The sequence below is a fragment of the Diorhabda carinulata genome, chromosome 7, assembly GCF_026250575.1.
Source record: "Diorhabda carinulata isolate Delta chromosome 7, icDioCari1.1, whole genome shotgun sequence".
Taxonomy (NCBI): domain Eukaryota; kingdom Metazoa; phylum Arthropoda; class Insecta; order Coleoptera; family Chrysomelidae; genus Diorhabda; species Diorhabda carinulata.
In genome coordinates, this window is record NC_079466.1 from 8476596 (window position 1) to 8504383 (window position 27788).

General features: G+C 30.3%; 1 protein-coding gene across 7 annotated transcripts in view; it reads right to left on the bottom strand.

Annotated features, from left to right (window-relative positions):
* Positions 1–4235: 4235 nt before the first annotated feature.
* The window catches only part of LOC130896648 (protein scalloped), a 191404-nt gene continuing 167851 nt past the window's right edge, over positions 4236–27788 (bottom strand). For 3 of the 7 annotated variants that reach the window (XM_057804869.1, XM_057804868.1, XM_057804866.1), the window contains 8 exons: positions 25511–25641; positions 15257–15400; positions 13650–13690; positions 12931–12981; positions 10708–10891; positions 9452–9681; positions 6094–6328; positions 4236–5094 (listed from right to left, as the gene is read on the bottom strand). In XM_057804869.1, coding sequence (XP_057660852.1) covers positions 4981–5094; positions 6094–6328; positions 9452–9681; positions 10708–10891; positions 12931–12981; positions 13650–13690; positions 15257–15400; positions 25511–25641 — 1130 coding nt within the window. In that variant the 3' untranslated portion in view covers positions 4236–4980. The remainder of the gene's footprint in view (positions 5095–6093; positions 6329–9451; positions 9682–10707; positions 10892–12930; positions 12982–13649; positions 13691–15256; positions 15401–25510; positions 25642–27788) is intronic. The other 4 variants (XM_057804872.1, XM_057804870.1, XM_057804867.1 and 1 more) reach the window with 3 other exon arrangements.

Consider the following 27788-nt stretch of genomic DNA (forward strand, 5'->3'; position numbering starts at 1 on the left):
ACATATCTTTTAAAACTTTTGATACATGAATTTAAATTTATAATTTGTTGAAAAAATAAAGCGATACAAAATTATATTAGTTTCAGTGGCTTTGGTTAGGTACCATTTCATGGTAGGTAGAGGCTAATATAATTTTGACTTTAATTTTTTCTGGTAAACTTTGAAAAAAATTGATTTCTCCCACTTAGTGCATGAGTATATTCATAATCTATGGGCGAGATGCAGTGGGTATCTGGACACTTAAAATAGTTAGATGAAGAGGTAAACGCCTAGGGAGAAACCACCTTAAATTATTATTTATTCAGTAATAAAGTAATCAATTTTTCAATTGTATGTAGTCAAATTTTAAATTATTGTAATTTTTTTGTAGTTATTATAGAAACAGTGAGTATTGGAACAATCTGCTGGTTGCTCTAATTAATTTTCACTAATATTTTTTAATGGGTTTCATCAGTTTTTGGCAAACTTCAAGCCAATTTGAACACAAATCATATGAAAAGTTTTTCCACAAAATTCATGTATTTTTCATCTTAAAGAGATTTTACCTGAATTCTGTGGACCACATCACCTACGCCTATACATTATTATTGGCAAAAACTATGTTACAGAAATATGCAGGAAAATAATTCTAGCTCAATCAAATCAGTATTTTTGCTGTTTTCAGTACTTTACAAATAACAATATATTAATATTATTAAATAATATTAAATTACAAAGAGTATACTTTGTTTCATAGGAAAACAAACAAGACTAATACTTTACTGGGGAACACAAAATACCAAATCATCTACTATTGATATTCAATGAGTAATAACTATTTCGTAGGGACCCCCTAGGGAATTTAGAATTTACAACAGAAAGGTAAAAATGTTGTCAATTTTTAATTTAGAAAGAGGATGTCTGTTAGACATAGGTGTATATCTGTTTTAAATGATGAATACACAAAATACCCGGTTTCTTAAAATCCCAATACAGTTTGAAAATTTACCTATAAATGTCATGTTCCAGTGCTCGATATTAACAAACAAATAAACTCCCTAGATATATTAATACTATTTCAAAAAGTTATCAATGTGGTTAAAATTAAATGGAAAATCATCAATATATAAAAAAAAATTTTTTAATAATCAGGTAGATGTATTTTTCCGTTTTTTATTTGCTTCAATGAAGTAAATTATAAATTTTATTTCAAGAATTCTAATTTAAAAGATTTGTTCCAAAGATAGTCCCTTTTCCAATGAAACATGATATACTTATACATTTGATGTCATAATGAATTATTTGAACTGAATATTTCTGGGAGTATAAACTAAATTAACTAAAAATACTGGGTATTTTATTTCAATAGAAAAAAAAACGAAAAAAAAAGAATATTGAATAGAAATCTAAATAATTTGTATATAATCTATTTTGTATATATAAAATGTTAAAAATTATCATCACAAGGAGCAAACTTACTTAAATAATAAACACAAATAAAAAATGTATATCTAAAAAGACACCTACACCAAACTTTTCTATACAAAAATTTATTGATACGAAATCTATCTATATTTGCGATAATTAGATATACTCGTATTTCTATCACTGTTTATATATCAGAACTTCAAAGCATAATTGTTCAAAAATATAATTTAAGACTTCACTCAGCACTCACCAAAATTAGGACATATTTGTTATTTGGGTAAAATTTCTAAGAAATTGAGATTTCTTTAACCTAATCTGGTTGCTCCCAAATAGTTCTACCTGAAATAATGTTACTTTTTATTATTGATAATAGCTTGTCAATACTTATTGTTACTGTTCAGTACCAATAAAAAAGTAACAAAATCATTTAAAGAGTTCAATTCGAGGCCCAGAGTGCCTGCAACTGGACCTCCTAAAACACATTGAAGAGGATGATTATAGTTTGCTAGAAATCATTTCAACCAGAAAGATCATCAGTGGTCGAATGTAATGTTTTCTGAAGATTACAGATTTTTTCTCTTTTGTAATAATTTACATGTCATAATAAACCTAAAAATTTGAAGAATACTAAACCAAGGTAAATATATGGTGGCCAATCAGGAATGAGATCATATCAACATTGTGACTATTATTAATTTCATCTTTGTGACGTTTGTTTAACATATAGTTAATTACCCAGAATCATTAAAATATTTTTAAAAATTAAAAAATAAAAATTATGTGTAAATTTTGCCATATTAATTTTACAACTTGACCATTTTTATTCAGTGAGCTGTGGGATATATCTATATGGTTCATATCTATATTCTGTTATTTATTTATAATTTATAAATTTGAAAAGTTGTCAAGTTAGTTTTAAGGAAACCACATAGGCATTTCCTAAAAGTAACGTTCAAATATTGGTGATTATCAAGTTTTATAGCTCACTATGAGAATGAAAAATTTAAATAATGGATGTGAACAATTCGATAATACTTCAATACTAAATTCTTATCATTTGGAACAAAATGTCATAAATTTGGGTGCTTTATTTGCTTAAAAAAAAATAGTGTTGTATACTAAAATAAGTTTGATTTAGATGTAAATTGTAGATAGATCATAGTCCAGATTAATATTTTTTTTAAATATATTATTTTATACAATAAATAGCTTTTTTCTGTCCCATGATCCATTTTAGAGATGCCTAAAAATTATCGACAGACCTAAAAATTTTGTAAACTATTTATATTCCTAAAAAAAATAAAACCAAAACTCGCAAAAAATTAGAAATAATATGCAAAAGATACAATAAAGAGCAGTTGCTGATATTTCTTTGTTGAATTAATTTACTGTAAATGAGAAATTTAGTATAAATATTTATATAATTTGCATTGTTGAAAATAATTATTATTTATTTTAAATCGATAACAACATTAATTATTGAAAGGAATTTTATTAATATAAAATTTCTCTCTCTCTCTACATATATATATATATATATATATATATATATATATATATATATATATATATATTTGTTTATATAATCAGTCGGTGCCCATAACCATTGAATATACTAGAAGAGTCTTTAATACATGTTGAAAAAGTCTTAATAATTGGTAAAAATATAGATAGATTCACACCTGAAGTGTTAACCCTATCGAATTGTTTCAGTATCATAAAATGTTAATTAAAGATGAAAATTATCAATACTATCATTGTTAAATATAGAGATAATATTGTATGGAAATTATTATGAGTGTAATGAGAAATTGTAATCGTGTTACTATACAATATACAAAATTGGAACAAAATAATGTCACTTTAAATTTAATCACATAGTTCGAAAATAATAATTTTTGAGAGGAGAGAATAAACTGCATAATTTTGCAAATACATCATTACAAGATTATTTTTTTGTTGTATATAATAGTTTATTGTGAAACTAGAGAGAAGAATAGTATTTTCATACGAATATCACCAACACGTTATGCATAATACTATGTTTTCTTGACAACTTATATGAAAAACATAATAGACCTATGAGCTACCGCAGAAAGCCAGTCAATACATTTTAATAGTTCCAATTAGGGAGCATAATTCTATCACACAACTTTCTTTGTTAGATTATAAGTCGAAATATTAGTTATTTTATGTAGGTTTTTACAAAAATAGATTTGGCAATGCTCGTTTCTAATTAACTGAACCACTTGCCTCCCGCTTATTTATTAAATATCAAAGCCACTAAAAAAATATATACACTGTGTTAGGGATTGAACGCTGATATTATTAACTGTTACAGCTTTAGGTAAATTTGAAGAATATCTAACATTAGAGAATACTTTGATGTTGGAACGATTATCGTCCAAATCGAACTCATTGTAAATGTTGTATTAATCGAACTTTGTTGATACAATTTTTGTTTGCTCCTGTGTTAAAAATAAATTCATTTAGAAAAAATCAAATACTAAATGAGCACGCTGGAAAAACGTTATTGACCAATATAATTATATTTTTATTTAAAATACTTTGGGTAGAAATTAATTTAGCAAGAAAAATTGACAACTGCTCTGTAAATAAACTAGAATTATCTATAAAAAATAATAGCTGAGCTGATTCAAAATCTCAAAAAAAGAAATATTCTACACATAAGCTTGAACTGTTTTCGTTTATTATATATATATATATATATATATATATATATATATATATATATATATATATATATATATATATATATATATATATATATATATATATATATATATATATATATATATTGTATTGTATTGAAAGAATTAATTAATACCTGCTACCAGTTAATAATAAATTTAACTTTTTACCTTTAATGATAACTAAATAATTGTATTATAAATACATATATAAATGAATCACATTTAATGTCAACATGAATGTAACTGGGTGTACTTTTATCTATTTTATATGTACTGATAACATCTTTTTTGGAAATGTGAATCCTTCCTGGAATAAACTTTTTGATAAATTGCAACTTTTAGATGACACGAAATCACCAAAAAGCAAAAAAGCTGAAATTTCTGGAACCTTTGTTGATATTCATACTGAAGACATTCTTTACTACTGTTATACCAACATTCACAATTACACTGACTCGATTATTTTCTATCTCCGAGGATGATAACATTGTTAAGAAAACATTCGTTAGACAGTGTTTTTGTGAGAGTTATTGAACGCAATAAATTAAAAGAATTGTAGAGGTAATGTCCTTAAAAATTTTATTACTAAGTTACCCATTTTCATTGATTGAGCTGCATGCACATTAAAAAGATTATCATAAAAAGTTCGTTTACATAAAGACATATAAACGAATACAGTTTAGCTTGGGACAAAAACAAAAAAAAAAGAACAAGATGTAGTTGATTACCATTTTTACATTGTTTTGTGTTTTCTTTCTTTTAACTAGGTTTGTTTTTAAACGTAAGTAACCGATAATAATACTAGTATTGTGAGAGTGTAGGCACTGAAGTGATAGGTTACAGTTGTACCAGTAACCTGCTAGTCTTTCACAAGCCTGTAAATGTGGTGTTGTGCTCCATGTTCTGAAGTAGATACCTCAAATACGTAAGCTGTACATAAAAGGGTCTCTTGGGTATCTCTGTTACTTACAACCTGAAAGTAAACAAAGTGATTTTAAGCATTAAAAAAATATTGTTCAATTTCAAACCTCTAGTTTTTTCTATTATTTTTTTTATCAAAAATTTTACACTGAACTGCGTTTAAATTATATACGAATATTTAATTTTTTATTCAATGTAATAGTTAAAAATCACATTCATTTAGTCGATATTTGACGCAAAAAATTTTGATTATTCCTTTATCTCTTATATCGGTTAGAATACATCAATAAGCAATAAGCATATGACTACAATGGTATACATTTATCAAATTTTAAGAAAAACATATTATCAAGCTAGACTAGGAAAAAAATGTTTAAGTCATCATGAGAAGAATACAGAAAAATAGTGGTGAATGGAAAACAAAAAATAATTTAGCAAATATCAATGGTATAAAACTAGAGGTAATATTCAACATAAAATATAAGAGAACTGGTGTATCATGTAAACAATATCATGCTTTTTAATCTATTTTGTCATTAAATTCAATTCTATACTTGCATAAATCCCATTTTTCTATAGATTTCTAATTAAACTTTCTCATTGTTCATTATTCCTGAATATTTATTCTGATTTATTTTAATAAAAATGTGATACAATGTAATATTTATTTTTTAATTTGTCTTTCAACATAATAAGAAAGCTAAAATTTTGGACAGCCCTTTCCAAAATATTAATCATCTAAGGTACATTACTTCCCATTCTCAGATTGGTATTCTTGCCATGAATGAATTTTGTAAGCGGGAAAACTGGGAGATAATATGACGTTGAACTTTGTGATTTGGCAGGGACGAAATTATACTTTGAGAAAACATGATCAATCAATGAATCTATAATTTATTATTGTATTTGAGTCAGCGTGTATGTTTTGTTTATTCGTTTCAAGATAGCAGCATCTGATAAATACAATTACAAAGTAAACTGTATGATAATTGTATTTCTATTCAGAAATAATTTCACTATGCCCTAAAAGACAAAATGTACCTATACTTACCTGTAAGATTGTAAAATTTTCTAATACACTGTTCATCATGTATTTTTCAGGTAGGTGTTTTAATTTGTGAATGAAATTTATCATATACTCGCACATTGGACTTCGATGAATTCTATATACAAATCGTCCATTTTCGTATCGAGCATATTCTGTTTCCACTTTCTCCACGACTTGCTTTCCAAAAGAACATACTTTCGTGGAGCAGGTTATCGTCATATTATCGTTACTTTCATACCTAAAAATAAGCGATATAGCTATCATCACATTTCCAAAATCTTTTTTTCTTTTGCACCATATGCACTTCATCATTTCAAAATTTTAAGGGAATAATTAAATTCCATTAATATACACTATTTAACTAATGTTAAGTTATAAGAATATGTATGTAATAGGGTGGTCGTTGATAATTAAATTTCTTGCGAAGCCCCATAAAAAAATTCTTTTTGACGAAAAAGCACTGGACTTTTTTTATTCAAATGCCTCTACACGATCTAAGTTGATCTTTTAGTATAATCATTTTTTTGAGAATTTTTCAGGAAAAATAAAAATTTTATTCGATATATAAGAAATGATTCAATATATCAATAGAATTCAAATCAATAAAAATAATAATATTTAATGAAAATAACAACAAACAAAATTCTTAATTCAAAAATTCTCCCAGTTAATTTAGTTTATCAATTAAAAAAATTAAAGATATTCAAATTGATATTTTCATTTTAAAATTACATTAGTACAAACGTTACTTGAATATTTAGATACTCAAAGCCTTAAGTAAGCTTTCTTTCGCATAATTAATATCTTCTTTTCTATAATCATCTAAGAATTGGGTAAGGAATTGTTACTGTCCTTCATCTTTTGTAAACAAATCGTTGTGCTCTTGCAATAGTTAACATTTAATTAACATGGATCGTGTAGAGGTACGTGTTGTTTTCAATAAAAAAAACTTTCCCAGTGTTTTCGCAAAGGGTATCGCAAAAAACTTTTTTTAACGACTACTATAATATGGAAAGTATTACTTTTTCCATAATGATTAATATTAACTGTTAAATAATTCTCCATTCCTCAAGGGTATAAAATGTGGACCTCTTAACGAATTACTACAAGTAGGTTGAACAGTTGTTACTCTTTACTAAACTCGTAATTTAAATTACCTTTTTAAGGACAATTATACGAGAACTAGATACTTCTAGAAAAACGTATGGAATGTACATATTAGCATTAGCGACTTCTGTAAAATAATAGTATATTAATTAAGATGACACCCGGATAATTTTTCATTTGAAACATCTAAATTGATCTTTTGTTATTCTAAAAATACTCAGTAGCTATATATCTGCAAAAATTTGAAAAAAATATTCAATTGAAAATATTTCGGTTTCACATCAAAGTGTATTAGTAAAGAAGCCTAATAGGTTAAAAGGAAAGTTTAGATGACAGGAAAAAGTTTCTTATGAAAACCAAAAAACAAGCACATGTAAATATTGAGATATTGATATTTAGGTGCTCTAATGTGTCTTCGATAACAGAGGTAAACTAAACTGCTGATTCCCACAGCGAATGTGTGTGGAAAACAAAAATGAAAAAAATCTTGTCAAGCACGTCAAACATTAATTAAGTCCAGACCAAACAGTTGAAAGTGACAGGGACTGTGAATTATTTTGAAAATATTAGAAAAAGCATTTTGGGAATACCGGACTGCGTCAGATTTTACAAACGGCTCAGTTTTATTCTACTTCCAAATCTGACGTTCATTCTAAGGGTTTTCCAAAACATCTGATACAAATAATTTTTTTGTATTTCTTTTGTTTCAAAAACCAAATGTGAGAAGTATGAAAACCTTTAAATTAAATATTATCAAATGAAACTGTGATAAAACAATAATTCATTCAAGGAGTTGTACTATGTGACAGAATCAGAAGTACAGAATAAGGGTTTGTGAAAATTAGCAGAGTATATTCTATCAGTTATTCTTTCTTATTCTCTTCTAAATAGAAAACAATCAAATCCAATCGAGAATGTAAATGCAGAAATTTTAAGTTTATAACCCTCCCACTCCATCATGTTACAGTGAACTTGTACGAGTGTTGAAACAGATTCTTTTCGACAAGACTGTTGCATAAAATTCCCGCGTTGGCTCTGCTACTATATACATCGATAAATGTGTGGTTAAATTGATATTTTACCGACCACACATGTTTATATATCTGTCATCCAAAGCTACATTAAATATTGTTCACCTTCAGAGATGATAAATCTATTCAAGAGAGTTCTGCTCATTCATAATTAAAAAAAGAAATGATAAATTACTTTTACTTTTAATAAGTTTATAGAAAAAAATATAATGAAAAATTTGAATGTAATTATCTAATGAGATATAAGAAATAATTCAATGAATATGTATTTATTAAACTGTTTATCTGTTCATATCAATTATAATAATATAGATACGAGTATAGATTAGTTGTAATATTTAATATTAATGTAATATTTATAACGAGTATAAATGGTTTTAGATTGATATTTATAAATGTATCTGTAACCTTAATTATATATTCAACTATATTTTTTTAGATCAAAGTATCAACTACAATTATAATTAGATGTATTGCATTATGTTCTTTAGACTTAAAAATTCAATAATATGAGATCGTAATACCGAATAATATAGGTCAAATATGAAAGATTATAATACATATTTTAAAATATAAAAAACCTTAAGCAGTGTTTTTAGAAAAAATAATATCTTTTATATTCGAATTATTTACCACCTATATTATTACACTACTGTGAAATTTGGACCACGTAAGTCTTTCGTCTAAAGGATAACCGGAAATCACTCATGGCTAAATCCACGGACAGTTCTCCTACGGGTAGGAATATCATAAAATGTATGTTTTTTTCATTTCCTACTCTATTTTAGAAATAATATATCCATAATTATTCATCATTTCTTACGTTTCCCGTGTGATTTTTACTTGCTTTGCCTTTTGGAAATTGTTAACCGTATTAGTACCCAACAGGTACCAATTTTTTTCACAAGATCATGTAAAATTGTATTTACTTCTAAGGAACTAACGTAGATAGTTAATAGACATTTCTTGTTTCTTTCTGGATCCTATGTTTCAATCTCACAATATTTTTAACAGTAACTGGAGAACAGCTTCAACATTAAGCGTTTTCAGTTCTCTTTTAAATTCGCTATACCAATGAAACACATTTGCTTGTGTTGTTAACTTAAATTCACCTTTAAATTCTAGTAGATCATATCTCATATCTTAATTTTACATTAATGATATAAAATTAAGATTCCACAAAACCAGTACAATGAAATATAAACGTAAATAAGAATACTTACGAACTTGTAACCCCGTAAAATGCACCAGTCTCATCTTGGATATTAGAATTTAGATCTGCCCAAAATTTAACGAGGAAAAAAGCGGCTTGAGGTCCTTTGTCATATAGCTCTTTCAAACCACCTTTTTTCTCTGGAAATTTGTCATAAATCTGTCGAACGTCGACTGCCTCTAACATGGGATCTGAATACGATGCTGGTCCTCCTATGTGTACGAAAAGGTGTTTCTGATACTGAAATAACAAAACAAAGTGTCAGCGTAATTCCAATTTTATTGCTACAATCTTGTTATGAAGATATGTTTTTTATGGGCTAAAGTATTTTCTTTGCAAATACATATTAAAGACCATGCATGACGTTGTCTGATCAACAGGATAGTCAAGGATGGTAGGCAATGGTAATTTTACAGTTAGGCCATATTGTTTTTTGTTTACGTTTCGTCAAATTTCTATCTTGTTTATACAATCTTCCATTCCAATTCACAGACATTAAGCAATTCAAGTTGTCCCTGCTACATATGAAATAAATTATACAGTTTTTAACATAAGCGCAAAAAACTTACAATAAGAGGTACGAACCCAAGTAAATAAGGCCTCAAGAATATCTGACTGTCTGCGGGACGTCATATGGAAAAATATATATGTCCATCGATAGTGATATCCGCATATACAAAACAATCGTTAAGACCTTTTCCTACATAAGCAGAGGATACTTGAAAACTTCTAAAGGAGTGAGCTTAAGAGATCAAATGAGAAGCAAAGCTATAAGAGAAGATCTGAGAAATCAGAATGTAAAGCGATTCACGATATTGCGTCGAAAATATTGGAGAGACCACGTCGACAGAATGATGAAAGATCGATTTGCTAAATGGACAAAAGATGAAACACCAACTTCGAGGAGATCTCCCGGCCGACCTCCCAAGTGATTGGATATCTACTTTTCAAGAAGCTGAATGCTTGAAGAAACAAGACTGAGTTTTAACAAATGAGAAAAAAAGTTGACAGTTCCTATATCTACTATGTTATGATAATTAGTCTTGTGTCTGATAAAAATAATTCTAGTAATTTTAAATTATGTGGAATCACAGTCAAATATTTTTATAATTACAATTTTTAATTGAAACTCTCATTAATCAACTCTATCCAAGCTAGATAGAATAATTAAAATACCTGAAATTTACAAATAATTGCAAATAAAAAAGCACAATGAAATTAAATGTGAATGGAACTAATAAAAACTGTATTAAACAAAATGCTTACTGCTTCATCTCGATTCTGTGATTCCATAAACGCTGAAAATTCTATAAGCCTCAACTTTTGTGTTGCAATAGCTCTTCCTTCCCATACTGGCGGAGGTGCTGGTTGAAGGGCTCCAACTTCTCCTGCGGATACTGCTGTCGCCGGTTTACCTGCCGTATATGCTGCCTGAGCAAATGGTTTAACACTGCAACAAATATTAGCAGCTGATCATTTTATTTTTTTTATATGTATAAATTTTGCAAACAAGTCAATTATAAATCGGCATAATCATATGACAATAGTTTCGATTCAATTTCTTACTATAACAAACGTAGTTATTGCAAGACTGAATGTTTTATTCACCAACCGGAGGGCATACCTTTTACCTATATATCAAAGGAACGTAAAAACAATTGAAATTAGAAATATTTTCCATCTTAAACCATTCCAGTCAATGTCTTTTATTAAAAAGAGAAAATCTAATGAGTAAGAAGTTATAGTATACGAAATATTTATACTTTAGGACTTAAATGAAGCATGGGTAATTTACACTCAAATCAATAAACAAATATACGAGGATATATTGAAAAATTCTTAGTCTACTATAGAACCAAACAAAATTTCAATGTCAAAATATTTTATTACTCAATATATTCTCCTATTAATTGGATACATTTATTACAGCGAACCTGCAACCTAGACCTTTCAAAAAAATGTTTCTTCTTGCTCTGCAAACCAGACCTCCACAGCTTTTATTACCTCCTCGTTTGAAGAAAATTTACGATCTTTTTTTCAGTTGAGGAAAAAGATGATATTCGGTCGGAGCCAAATCTGGTGAATAAGAGGTGTGTTCTAGTAATTCAAACCCTAAATCACGAATTTTTTGCATGGCAACATGAGATTTGTGTGCAGGGGCGTTATCCTGCAAAAACAAAACACCTTTGGATAGCTTTTCGCGTCTTTTCTCTTCACTTTTTTCCCATAGAGTGGTCAGTAATGTCGAATAATGATCTTCAGTTATTGTTCTACCCTTATCCAAAAAATCAATCATGATTTCTCCATGGCAATCTCAAAAAACTGAAGCAAGAACTTTTCCAGTAGATTTTTGGACACAAAACTTCTTAGGTCTTGGAGAGCCAGAGTGTTGCCATTCCATCGATTGTTTCTGGATCGTAGAAATGTACCCAAGTCTCATTAATAGTAACAATTCGGTTTAAGAAGTCTATATCGTTTTCAAATCGAGCACAGATCGAACGCGATGCTTCTACCCTTGCACGCTTTTCAAGCAACATTCAAACATTTGGGGATCCATTTTGCAGCAATTTTTCTCATGTCCAAATTGACGAGAACTATATGATGAACGCGTTCGTATGAAATATTCAGTGCTTCAGATATCCGTTTTAACCCAACAGTCTGATAAAATCATGTCATGAACTGCATCGATATTTTCGGGGACTGACATAGAAACTGGCCTTCCCGATCGGTCATCATTTTCAATGAAAAATTTACCTCTTTTGAATCTTGCAGTCCAATTTTTCACGGTCGCATACCAAGAAGAGTATACTAAACTTATACTAAAATAATATCTGAGTTTGAAAATGGACACCAACTTCAATAGTACAAAAAAAGAATTATATATACCTAGAAATGATACAAAACCGAAAATTCAGGAACATTACAGTTGCTCCTTGGTATGTGCAGACCAAACATCCCACCTTTCTAGTGCTGCAGGTAATATGAGGGCTCAAAAGAACAAATGAAACGTTAGTGTAATGCAGAATTGTTGCTGTCACCACAAAGAAATAACCTATTACGTCAATAATTAAAAACTTTTAGGAGCTTAAGTTAAAAATAGATTTAGGTTAGGTGTGTTTAAGTAATCTGAATTCGCTGGTGACACTTTTGGTCTCTGGTTATCGAAATGCGCATTCTACAGTATAATTGTGAGTATTGGTGCAGTGGTAACAGTGAACAGTGTGTTCAGTACTAGGTGCATTGCAATTGTTAAAAAAAATATGTTCAAGATGTCATTAGAACTCACATTGAGACTAAATGATTTTGATTATTTTTTAATTGCAAACAACTTGCAATTAAATATATCATCAAATATAGCATAGCGGGCAATGAAAAGATTAACTGGATAGTCTTTTTTGTGGAAAATATATCTTATCAAAAACTTTACTTTTGAGTTTTTCTTCACACTTACAAGAAACACATATACACATAACAATAAATCGAACTTACATAAAATCTAATGCTGATACATTTCGGGAAACTCTGCTCCCGTTCTCAAACCTATAAAATAAATAAACTATAAACATTATAAAATATGTATACAAACTGTATATAATAATGTATAATGTGTGTAGTTACAAGCCATGAAGAAAAACACAAAATAAAGGAATCATTACAAATGCCTTATGGTGGTGATTAATTTCATATTACAATATTGTAAACATGATTCAAATTATTCTCAATTTTAAAATATTTCTTATTATTAGTTTGATTTCATCAATTTATGGTTAGAAGATGATGAGATTTATGGCATTAGTATTATCATTAAAGAAGAATAAAGTTTCAATTTGTCTTCATTGCCACTCTACCAACACTGTTCACATTCATTCTGTAGTTTGTAATTTCTTGGTTATTTTCACAAATTTCTATTTATTTATCCAACGATGTTAAAAGCCTATCTACTAAGCATAGACCTTTCAACATTAATAACTATTCAAAACCGAAGCTTTTCTCCGTCTACCCACTAGTAATTATCAACTAAAATGGTGGGGAAGTTATGAAGAAACGTTGAGTGGTGATTACTCTAGCAATATCCAAAACATTCAAGTGTTTTATTATTAATTATTTTGTTTTTGAATCATTTCGTTGCCTGTTATGATGAGATTTGTTAGTTGTTTGTTGCACAATTATATAGTAATTTGTAAAAAAATAATAAATCAAAAACTTACTCTTGCGATGTACCAGGTTGTAATCCGGGTTGCCAGAATTGCTAAAAAAGACAACATTAAAAATTAACCAAGCTATAAGGAACATTTATTAACCAGTAAGTAACTCAATGAAAATATTCTGCATTAGTATATTAAGAATAAGCCCATGTATAGCGTTACAGCAGATCTAGATCTACGTTACAGCTCCACCACACAGCAAGTAAGCTCAGATAATTCAGTTTTTAGAAGCCACCATTTAAACAGTTTTATCTAACATTGATTTTATGGGTATAATCATAAAATCGAAGTTTGTAAAATTGTTCAAGAGTTCATAATTAACAGGTTAAAAAACAAAACAATATAGAAATTAGTTTACCAACTTCCCTATTTAGCTATGCAGAAGCTGGGAGAGTATTGAATGTTGGAATTACATAGGATATTTGATAGAAAAGGTGTTATTTTTACAAAATAAATTATTAATTTCATTATACCATTATTTTGATTGTAGATACAATTAAATTTGATATATATCTTTATATATTCTCTGTCGTATGTATAAAAGGAATATTTCACCCAGTTGAAATAATCCCATTTTTATTCGAAAATTATTAATTAGGCGAACGAAAAATTACCAACAAAAGTAGAGATTATGTTGTGAGTTGGGTGTACATGGATGTCATCTGATCTTTAGGGAAATTTCAAGAGTTTTTAAGGAGTAAGTAACTCCACAATTATAAACACAATTATAATAATACTGTGCGACACAAAATTAATGCTTATTTTGCACGAAAAAATCCTCTTGTAAACAATATAAGAATGCAAGTCAATAGACTGGAATTGATTTTAACAACTTTCTGAATGTTGTGAAATAACACAATTTTCCAATAAAAGAATGAATGTATGCTTGAATTATTGTTTATTTATTACACTTTGCGTTATTCCGCTGTTATTGTTGATATCTCCCGTTATCAAGAGTGATACAACATAAGGTGATAAATCGTTCACGTGAAGAATGGGCTAGTACAGAAGTACTCATGGAAATGTGTGTTACATAAGTTCAAGTGGTACGCTGTTTTAACGTGACCCAACTCCAGGGCCTTGACATGTTGTTGAGAGACTGGTACGAACAAAATAATACCTGAACCAGGAATTCGCGAGTGGCATATGATAATCAATATCGAATTTTTATAATGATGGTATTACGAAATAGATTCACTGCAAATACTGCACTTCAACGAAAATTTGTTCATCGATATAATTATGACATACATCAAGATACATCAAGATATCGTTCATCGAAGCAGTATTATTATGAAACATAAGTGAATGAGAAAAGATGGAAATATTGAATACAGTTATTGTAAGATATGATCAATTCCAGACCTCATTTTATTTGTGATCTAGAAATCACATTTTCAAAAAATATCATGTCAAAGTACCAATATTAATAATGTAGCTTAAACCCACCAGTAAGTTATACAAATAATTTCTCGTAATTTCAATTGTTTTATATACAAAAATGAAATTATAAAAGGGAAAATACATATAAACAAGAAAGCAGGACGGCGGATTTTTTAGTAAGAACATTTTATTCATTTTCTTCCCACGATAAAGGGGTACCAACTTACCGCTCCAGGATAGGATACGGGGTTATGAGTTAAACCAATATTGAGGCCAGCTGACTTGCTGTGCATAGCAGTGGTAGCAGATACTATCTGTGCACTCGACATGTTTGACATCGTCTGTAGAGCTTTCTCTTTGGCCACGTGATCCTAATAAATTGAAAGTTTTACCATCACCATAAAAGAAAGTTAGTTAACTAGATCTAAGCCTTTGCCAAATGAAAAAGCTGTGGAAAGTAGCCAACGGTATTAATACTTCGAAAGAAATATAACATCGGCTGATAAATTCTCGGTTTTACAGTGGAGTCAACTTTTTTTATTTTTATAACAAGGGAAAAATTTCAGGACAAAAACACCATTGAAATAACGTTTCGCTCGATAGACATGGCCGATGATGCACCATGCTCTGTTAGCCTAAAATAAACCATTAAAGATTACAAAGAGATACAAGTTACAAGATATAAAGTTTTTTGGTGAGAAAACTGGTTGCAAAGAAAAAATAATTTTTTAAATTTGTAAAGCTTGTTTACTGGCACTTTTACCTGGTTGTACATCTAATGGAAAATGCTTAAAGGACAAATTATACAGGAGTACTAATAATCTTGGAACTTAACAGCCGATGTTTGAGCGTTAACAATAACTAATATATTCTGGGCATTCCTCAAAACAAAACAGAAGATATGGTTAAGACAGAATTTATTATTTTTGTTTGTTGTTGATTGATAATATGTCTTCTTAACTTATTTTACCATTTTAGTAGAAAATGGCGTTTCTCATCTTCTAGTAAAGTTTTTTTTAATTTAATGGTATGGTTTTTATATAATCTTACAAAATCTTAAGGAAAATTTCCAAACAAGGCATATTTTCAAATCCAAATAAAATATTTGAGTTTAAGCACCTATATGCGATACAATATTATATCAATCAGAAATTCAGTCTTTGTGGTCTGGTTAGAGTGCAGATTATGGAGACCTACTTCGTGTGCAAACCGACGAATCCTGTCTTCTTGATTTCGATACCCAAGTTCGTTCCTAGGACGTCCTATCGAATACCACGAAGAGGAACTTTGCACGATAAGTGGATTGAGGTTTTCTCTTCATCTTTGCATAATAAAACCGATGATGAACTGATTTCTTTCGAAAGACTGTCCCCAGTACCATGGATGACATGAAGAGGGTGTGTGTGTGTGTATGGCATGCCGGGAGTTGCCACCCTCACCCTCAAAAAGCTTAATATACCTCTTCTGTTCATTCATATTGAACTTTTAGATAACCCATTTGCCTTTTTATTTTCCTGGACATCAGAATCTCAAGCTAATCAATGCAATATTTTACCACCTTGAAATCCTCTCCATTCTCGACCTATCGCTACAAAAAGCTGCTCCTTCTCACAGGTGTATCTTTGACCCACCTGTACATGTAACGAACCCTTTTGGGTTTAGGAGATTCTCATCTTGTATGTATCGCATATCAGGGAAGATGACTTCAAATTTGAAGTTGTACTTTAAACTTTAAAAAAGCATCACTCAATTGTAAGGTAAGTCGTTATTAAATTAAATGCTGAAAATATTCTTCTTTCCTTTAACGCTTGGTAATAATGTTTCTTCTTATGTTAAGACTGGCGTCCTAGAGAGCCATTCTATGACGTCTCTTTGACCTATCCAGCAGTTCGAAATACATGCCTTGGTTTATTCATCACTTCACTTAAAAAAGTTCTTGACGTCTTTAGGCAAACTGTCTGCCTGTCTTATCTTGTCTTGCAAATACCGTCCTAGGTGGAATTGTGTTGAACAAACTGAAATAATTTGCTTTTTTTCATGATCAACTACTGACTTTGGTCTCTTGGAATATCCGGTTTCTTCGAATCTTTGAACTATTCTTATTCACATAGGTTATTGGTTAGTGAAGTTTTGCTTATAATTAAAATGAAGGTAACATATGACATTTTCGTATTTGTGTACTTAAACTCAACTTATTTCTGAAACTAATTGATTTCGCCATATATGTTTGATAATGTTTATTAGAAATGTTTAGAAAAGTTTTAATCATTGAACCACCCTAAATATTTTTAAGAATTCTAGTTAAATAGATTTCATTAATACCCACAACTTTTACGAAGGAAGTTTTTTATATTTGTACTACCTTCAAAGAAATTGAATAATCTAGAACATTAACTAAAAAATAAAGTTTAGCAGCTTACTTTTATATAAACACCTTATTTTAATCAACAATAGGGGGACAATAGACAAAGTAATATGCCGCAATACACAAAGTTATCTTCACAATGATCTGGTAAAGTTATTATCTTTCAGTGATCTTGAATATGAAGCTCTGCAGAAATATTAATTTTGAATTTCTGAAAATATTTTTGGCATACGTAGGTTGTTTGATATGAAATAGATTTAATATTACAAGCAATTACAATAAATATATTCCAAGAAAACAATATTTTCAAAACAATTGACAACTATAGTAAATACACAAAAATATTTTCAATTACTGCTACCCATTAATAAAATGTTATCTAATGAGTATCATGAAATAAGTATATAAACACAATAAAGAACAATCGATGAATTTAATGGTAGATATTATCACTTAATATTAATTATGAAGAGAGAAATTAATTTCATACTCTGATAATTTTTCTATACAATGAAACGGGCTGGTACGTTTAAAAATTTATTATAAAAAAGATTATTTGATAGTTGTTCTACAAACGAAATGTTATAAAAATTCATTTAATTGTGGTTTTTATGAAGATACTTAGAGATATTGAAATCTAACCATCCAAAAGATATCATTTCATTTCAATAATATCTAGTACATATCATAGTCTTGATACAAGATTAGACCTATCACACAGGTTTAGTTTCATCTGAATTTCGTTTCTTCAGGTGAAGTTAAATACAGTGATAGTAGATTTATTTGATATTACAACGTACGTATTAGAATCTTGTTCGTGGTAAGTGAAGAAACGTAACTTGTATTAGCAAAGAAGTGAAGGATCTGTTTTTGTAAAATTACACAAAATATACTAAGAGCAGCTAAATCATCATGCTCCCTCGAACCTATTGTGAAAACTGAATAATTGAACTACACTAGTTTTTGCTCCACAGTGTATTATTTCAACTGAACATCTTAGAATTTGAGCACAATCAGTTGGAACATTCCGGGTTTTACTCAATTACCTTTTTGCTGCACGATTACTGCACTAATCATATCAATTCGATATCAAAATTAAGAGTATAATGGTTTCAACTATTGTCTTAGAAGATTTCATAAGTATTTATTATACCTAGAGTGAAAATATAGGTAGCTAACTAACATCAAGAGAGGTTGAATAGTTGGTTTCGGGAAGTTTACAAGAACTAGTGAATATGCAGTGAGGATACAGTTATAATATCTTATCACTTATGGATCAAAAAGACTGAACATTATAGTTAAAGGCACAGCATCAATGAGCAGCTTAATATACTAATAATCAATAAGTCTAATGCATAGAAGTCAAATCACATTTTTATATATTTTCAGTTTTATCTTTCACGTCAAATGTGGAGATCATTTTCTGAATTATTTGTTTCTTTTTCTTAAATTTAAATTGAATCACCTATGAGTGTTTTTAACAATGAATAATATAAGAAATCCGTGTATTTATTAAATACTAGCTGACCCGACAGACTTCGTCCTGTCAAAAAGATTTGTAATGTGGCAGTTTTTGTGCCTACGTATTTTAAAAAATTCTCCTGAACAGAACCGTCACCCTGGTGATAGGGCGTTGTGAATAAAAAATAATTAAATAAAACATATATAAGGATTTAAAAGTAAGTAATCGCTTTATTGTTAATCATGTGAATCATAAATAATAATTATTATTATCATTGTAGTGCTTTGTGGTATACGATGTTTTTTGTTTGATTACCTGGCGCATAGATAAACAAATCTGATGGTTTTCCAACACGGGAACAGGCAACATACAATTGACCATGTGAGAAACATGGGTTTTCTAGATTAATACCACAAACACTTAATGATTGCCCCTGGGACTTGTTTATAGTCATAGCAAAAGCAAGCCGCACTGGAAACTGTAGTCGTTTAAACTCAAATGGCACATCAGTCGGAATCATTGGGATGCGCGGTATAAGAACATCTTCTCCTTTATACTTTCCTTTGAGTATAGTTGCTTCTATCACATTGTTTAGTAATTTTTTTATCGCTAACCGTGTACCGTTGCAAAGACGCGGTTGGTTGATATTTCGCAACATTATAACCACCGATCCGACCTTTAATTGAAGATTTTGAGGTGGCAATCCTGGCAAATCCAGCGAGTTTAAAAATTCCGATGGATAGTTGACTACATCATCTTGATTAGTAGCCGAATCAACTGATTTATATATCCTCAATTCGCCTGTAATTTGTTCTTGAATTTTGAAATTTAATTCATTTACATCTATGTTTTTTGCAGCCAGTATAGCTCGTTCGCTCAACCAATCATGGTTTCTGTAATTTTGAGAAACATCTGGAAACACCTTCTGAATAAGTTCATCTTTTGATTGAGTTAACTGACAAAAACTTTGAGGAAAGTTAATGCAGCCAGTCAACATGTCTATAGGTAATTTGCCATTACCAATGTCAATGAGTTGTTTAGAGAATATGTTTCCAGATTGGTCATTTTGCAACTCGACACGCATATTCTTGCTTAAATGAAGTACTTTGACATGTTTCCACAAATTGGAGGACTTTAGACATGCATTGAGTTCATCAGCTGGCGTTGATCGTGGAATCACTGGCAATGTTTGACGACAATCTCCTGCTAATAAAATCATTGCACCACCAAATCGGTTATTATTGCTCCGTAGATCTTTTAAGGTTCTGTCTAAAGCCTCCAAAGATTTTTTATGTGCCATCGTGCATTCATCCCAAACAATCAATTTACATTGCTGCAAAACCTTTGCCATTGCAGAGTTCTTCGAAACGTTACAGGTTGGAGTTTTATTGCTTTGCATATTTAATGGCAATTTTAGTGCTGAATGGGCTGTTCGACCACCTTCAAGCAACACTCTGCAAAAAACACGATATACGAATTTGTTTCGTGTATCAGTTGACAAAAGCAAACTCAGTAGATTAGGTAACAGACAACTTTTTTTTTTTTAATTTGATATGACTTGAAGTCAAATTCTTTTAAGCCGTACGAATTGTTTTTGTTTGGATATTAAAAATAATAAAACACTGTTGCTAACGCGATTTTTGTTTGACTGATGTAATGACGTGGAAACTGCTGCATTTTATCTCGCGTGCCGAAACTAATACAAAAGAAACGCGAGTTTCGGAACGCGACATTAAACTCCTCCAACTATGTATTCTGTGCTCCAACGCACACACACACATTGTTTTGATAGATATGATCTTTGACGTTAGGAACACACCTTACAAAAGAAACGCGAGTTTCGGAACGCGACATTAAACTCCTCCAACTATGTATTCTGTGCTCCAACGCACACACACACATTGTTTTGATAGATATGATCTTTGACGTTAGGAACACACCTACATTGCTTAGACAACAGTGAGTGCTCAAATTGACTACGTTTTAGTTACAAATCATTTGTATGGGAAAAAGAAAAGAGCTATTTTTAGGGTTTTTCCAGCAATAATTCTAATTTTTCTCGCCGTAAAAACCATCCTTGAACTTCAACGAACATTTTAAAAAAAGATTTGGCCAAATTGGTCCAGGCGTTGTTGAGTTATGCGCTTACCAACACATTTTGCGATTCATTTTTATATTATAGATTGTTTGAGAAAGCCACAGACCACAACGAATATATGATTCACACCGCCACATTTTTGCATTAATAGTGACCATGGATAAAAACCTTTGAGTAGAATTAACATGGCAAAATCGTGTGAAGGGAGAAAAAATGTATCAATCGGCTAGTATGATATCTGCATACACGAGACGCATTGTGCATCGACTATTTGGCAAGGGGGAAAAAAACAAATAACAGTGAATTATAATTCACATTTTTGAACCGACTGCAGAAGAAACTCGCAGAGAGAAGATTCTGCGGAGAATTCTCTTTCATCAAGACAATGTACTGTGTTACAAATAAATAAAACCAATGGTTAAATTCGATGAATATAGCTTAAAATGTCTTGCACACCCCCCACCATATCCTCCAAATCTGGCCCCAAGCGGGTACTGGCTGTCTTCAGATCTGTAAATAATAGAAATCTTCATCGTCTTACTGTTTTCCTCATTTTTCCCTTTTACCGTTTCAAGCTTCAGAGAAGGATTCTGGTTCTTCCCAATCCCGATGTTTCCTAACTCCGGCTAATCTTTTTCTTTCAATTAAAATTTTCTTTTCTTACCTCCTATATCACTTATTTGGTTTCTTCTCCTCGGTTTTCTTGTTTTTTGCCTGATTTGATTGTGAGACTATACCCAAACCAATTTAACTGATTTCTCTTTTATTTTCTTTCTCTATATTCCATTTGTATTTTGATTGTATTGTTTATAATTCATAATCATCAATTTGTTTTTACAGATATAAAATAATGAAAAACAGAAACCTATTTTAATAAAAAATCTTTGGAATGATCACTACCTTGATGGATAGGCTGACATTTGTCTAAAAATCATTTTTTTCTTTACCAGACCGGTGACTTATTGACCGATGTATTGGGTTCTAAAAGCTTTAATTGAAAACAATCGAAATTCACTGATTTAATACATGAGTAAAAACTTTACAGTACATTTAATTATTGTCTACAATTGCCTTCTGATTACCATAGATTTTTTCTCACAAACAATTTAGAAATAGTTAGGATTCTGTACAATCTAATTCTGCGTGTTCATTCAAAAGTTTCCAGTTGTTTAAAATCAGGTACAGGCTAGTCCCATAGATTTTACCGATAGTTTTTTAACTGACAAACTTTTCAACGAATATTTTGCTAGTTAATTTTCAGAAGCAAGTCACTAAGAAATAATTAAGGATTTGAATTTGACCTAACTTGTCCAATTTTACTGACGATGAATCTGATTTCGAGGTTGCCTTGGAAGAGACAATTATGCGAAAAACCCATCACACAACTGCAGAAACTGCATATTCTCTGTAGGAACTAATCTTACGTCACTTATCATCTTTACGTTTAGTTGCTAAATTTCACTAGTTTTCAGTGATAGCCGGCTAAACCCGGGTGCTGTGGATTCAAAACACACGGACTGCAGAAAATGAAACTGAATTTGAGGAAAGCTCGGCGTTAATCAGCGAAAGTATAAAATTGGAAACAGGGTCATTTACAAGACTAAAAATGTTTGCTCCCATATGGAAAACATATTTTCAGTTTTCAGTACAAATTTAATTTGCCGATCTGCATATTTCTGCTACATTTTATCACACCGGCACCGGAGCGAAAAATTTTTACTATAATCCAGGCCGGCCGACCCAGTATTTAGTTAAATGAATATTTATCTTAGACTATGAAAAATTACGAAATTTCCGTAAGGCACATGTTACTTCATGTCATTAAATTGTGATTTTCTAACATTTGTATGGGTTTTAATGTTATGATCACTGATATACCATGCAAGTTGATAAATTTGGTATTGTATATACAGTTTTATTTAATTTTACACAATATTGTTGAAAATATATAGCGACAATGTGTACCGGTATAAATAAACAAAGTCTGATTTCATTGGAAACTGAAAAAACTAAAGTGAATTGCAGTATAATTCCATTTATGGATATAGTTGATTTAACCGTTTCAACTAAAAGCGATTCTTTTAATGATGATGGAAAAATGTGATTAGGTAACCACACACAAGTGGAATTTTCTAAAAAGTTTCGATATATCTGAAAATTTCTCAACCCACGGTTCGATATGTGGAATCATATGCCAGTTAATTGGATTGGTATCAATTAGTATACAATACAGTAGATTTATTCTCCCTTATTATTATTTCTGCCTCTATATTGCCATTCAGTCAATATAGTGCCTATATGTTCATACACCTTTACATTTTTCATTTTTTTCGTGAGTAATAGCCATCATTACTAGCTCATTGAATAATATACTATTACAGACATAACAAATTTATTCGTTTTGGAACGAAACGGAACTATAATCGATTATTATTATATTAATGAATCAAGATAATGATGTTATACATTAAAGAAGTGTACCTAATAAACTTTTTTACATGTGACATATTTTGATTCATATTATCACTGATATTGTACATAGTATCTAATTTTTAAGTGAGCCTATTGCCACTTAAGTTTTGAGATATGGCAACACTGATGTGAATACGTCAAGTCTGACATTGCCATCATAAAGGTTGATACTTTAAATGGTGAACGTACTCAGCTCGTGATGTCAAACGAGTGCTATTTGAGTTGTTTACAGATATTTGAAATTTTCATCTTGGCACCATCTGGAGCCACCGAGTTTCGCTGGTTTTCCGAATCCAATTGCGCTCGCACTTCGCTACAGGATGAATTTCGTGATTTGACAATCTCTTAGCAAAAAGCTCGTGTCGATTGGTGCAAAAAAATGCTGTTTGGGACATGATAAGCACAAAGTACCTAGAAGCAAATGATCGCCTTCAACAGCATTTATTTGCCAGATGTGTTCGAAGAAATCAGGGAAATCAATCGCAGACGACGAATTTTATTCAACTCCGATAATGCGAGCTCTCATACATCAGTTCAAACAAAAACGGTTTTGAATCAAAACATGGAATTTATGGGTCATCCGCCGTTGTTTGGACCACAATGATTTCTTATTTCCGCACATCCAAAATAAATTGCAAGGTCAACTTTTTTCTACACCTGAATAAGTGGTTAACGCGCTCAAACCACATGTTTTGGATGTATCTCAATCGGAATGGAAAAAATGCTTCCACAATTAGTTCAAATGCATGTATTGAACTTAAATTCAATTTCGAGTAGCAGAATGGAATATTGTTCACTTACAAATTTATAATTATAGTCGAAGAAACATTTTAATAGTAATTTCAAACTTTTTACTATAAGGAATTTTTTCAAGTAGTTTACACAGTTGTTAGTAAGGTGCAACGTTTGAAATGATTCCTATGGTCAAGCAATATTCTCCCTGGCGTGATGATTCATCTTTTATGGGAAATAATATTAAAATAATATCAGTAGGTCTTTAAGTAGATCCGGTTTTATTGATTCTAATTTACATACGAAAAATACGTTGGATTATTATACTTAAAACAAAGTGAAAACGCATTCTAAAATTGAAATTAATCTACTTCAAAGCAAAAGGTTGAGGCCTTTTTGGCGGAAGGAATGGTGTCAAAACTTTTCCAATTTAGCACATTTTTTATTTTTAAAAAGGCCTTGAAGTAGCATGGTGCTAAATCTGGTAAGTGAAGTGGATGTAATCTAACAAAAGGCTTTGAGCGGTTCAGAAAGTCAATCAAAACAACTTTTGGAAAGACGCGTTGTCATTAAGGATAAGAAAGCCATTGATTCATTTTTCAGGTACCTTTCTTGGCACATCATTTCGCAAAAGTTCCAGAATTCCCTTGTTAAATTCTACTTTTACAATAGATGAAACCGATGAGCACAATCATGATGTTCGATTTTGATTACCCTTTTTAGGAGGTAAGAAGTAATTGGTTCTCTATTGAGAACTGTAAACTTTTGTCTAAATGAAATCCTAATCTGCATGCAAATTGAAAGACCCCTGTCGAAATTATTTTCATCATTTTTTGAGGTCTAAGGACTTCTAGACCGTCCCTCGTCTTTAATTCACTTCTTTCCACTTAAAATCACCAATACAACTTCTACGCAATATTTAAAGTTACATTATTACCATATAAAGATTTTAATATTTCTTGATTTTCCTCTAAACTTTTTCAACTTAAACAAAACATATGGTTCAATATCGAAGCTTCACTATATCTTTTTTATCACAAATCGTAAACCTATCATAATTTTGAAACATTCAGTTTAGCTCATGCAGTATTTATTTGAGTATGAGCAGCATCAAACCAAAATTTCTAAACTCAAATTAACAATAGATGTGGAACCCGTTTGTAGATAATTAAAATGGGTATATTATATAGGTATATTTTGAATTTGCTCTGCCCGTAACCTCTTAATACCTCTACAAATGTAATTTTCAATGAACTTTTCTTGTGTGGTTAGTATCAATATGAGAACATTAAGAAATAATGATAAGACATTATGTATTCTTATATGCAATTTACTAAGAAGATATAACTTACCACTTTGAGTTTTGCTTGAATTTCCCGCAATTTCCGCCTAGCTAATACTTGTATGTGTGAACTAACTTGTTTTCTCGTCCTTGTTTTTCCTGTCCTTAATTTTATATATCTGGCTATTAGTTCGTTTCGACCTGAGGAAAGAAATATCGAATTGTTTATAATAATATCCACCGTATGTAAGTTTATATTATCTGTAAACATAAAAACTTCTGACACGATAATTATCAAGCATTGTGGGTACAGTATTTAGGTCATCATATATTTTATCAAAATATTTTGACAGATTTACCGCTACCGGAAATTATTGTCAGCTTTAGTATTTTAAATAGTATGTGCCCGCAAAGCAAAATATGATTAATTTTTCACAAACTAAACAAATTTAGAGATTTATTTCAGCATAAAGCAATTTCACGTCTGATTTGAGGTATACAGGGTAAATAATAAGAAAGTGTATTTTGTTACTGTGTTGCAGAAAGTGAAATTAAATTGTCATTTTAGGGGGGAGGGGAAAAGGAAAATATGTAGATTTGTATGTAAGATATGGTTTGTTTTAAAAATGGCCATGAAGTGTTGGGGTTTGTTGGGGTGATTTTTGCTTTTGGGATGGTTTCTTTTGATGTAGCGCTCGCCCAGTGTATATGTCTACCATAAATCCCCTGTGAAATCAAATCATTGTGTGTATTGACTACGTACAGGAAAAAACGGAAAAAACCTGAAATACCGAAGAGTAAATCACTTAGCTCCAAATTCATCTAGTGGCGATATGGGAATCGACGAGAAAAGCTACGAAATTCTATGGGTATTCTTAGTATGGCGTTGCTAATAGCCCAAAGAGGAGATAGGGAAGTTTCCTCTTAGTGTTTCAGGAAAGGGTCCATCTGGTAGGAAGGGCATTGTTGGATTCGTAGGATTATGTAGGTCATTTAGATCGGAATGGGAAGTATGTCAATATTGACAGAAACGAAGTTACTAGAGCTGAATCGACACTTTTATTGGCATTATCTGAGGATTGGATTCTTTTAATAAGATAATTGGGTAGGGTGTAGTAGGGTCAGATGTATGATTTCAAGTAGAAAGATGGGTTCGTCTGAATTTTTCTTAGAGTGCATTGATGAGATTCAACTCCGTACTACATCCCAAATTAAGGGCTTCCCTGCAGATATCAAGACGTTCTTTCCAAATCATCAAACAGACATCACGTGTTAGAAATCTTAAGCTCTGGGTGTTAAGGTGGTTGTAAAAATGGCTTGCGTTTTTTGAGCATAAACTATCACCCTCCATTTCCCACACCAATTGAAGAATTGCATCATGAGATTTTGAAATCAAATATTGAGAGGACCTATGTCTGTAGCCTCCGCATATAATTCGACCGATTCTAGCAATATTTTTCTCTTTTTCTAAGATTTAATAATTACTAAAATGATTCAAAATATTGCAAATTCATAAATAATTATTTCTTCAATATAATGTTCAGTCAAGTTGCATAACTATGTATTTCTATTTATTATTCACTGCATAATTTAAGTCCATAAACCACGATTATCAATACTGAGCATTTATTCTGAGAATAACTCTGTGGAAAACTTGATCTCAAAAGATCATAGTACATCATAGAAATCGTGTACATCATTCAGTTAATATCAGGTGCTACACAAGCAAAAAGATCAAAAAATCCATATCATTTTATACAGTATTATTAACACGCGTATGCCAGCTGACGAATATTAATCTATGGCTTTAGTAGATTTTAATTATTCTGCTTCGTTTTAGCTTGGAGGGGTTAAGTAACTTATTTTTCATAAGCCAAAATACGTGATTGTGATTGGCATCTGTTAAATAGATTAGGATCAAATTCTTCACACAATAGAAAAATTGATATAAATAGTGATTGATTAGTGTGACGTATAAAAGTATATAAGGATTTTTTGTAATATTCGTTATAATAAAAATTTTTGATTTAGACTTTAGACTCGTTTATTGAAAAAATTATGGGAATCAAAGTAATAAACAATCCACAAACTAATTTTCGGTTATGCATTTTAAACAGAACAAATTTTCTATAACTAAAAGTTGCCATACTTAAACAGTTTAGTTTGAAATTTAATATTAATTAAATCCGATACAGAGAGAATAAAAATACTAATACATAATTTTGTTGGTTTTTTTAAATGAATAACCGTTGATTTCATGTGAGTATAGAAAAGTAATATCAACATACTTTTATCGAGCATTCTCTATACCTAAAATGATGAGTTCTTTAAATATTTTGATTTTTCTG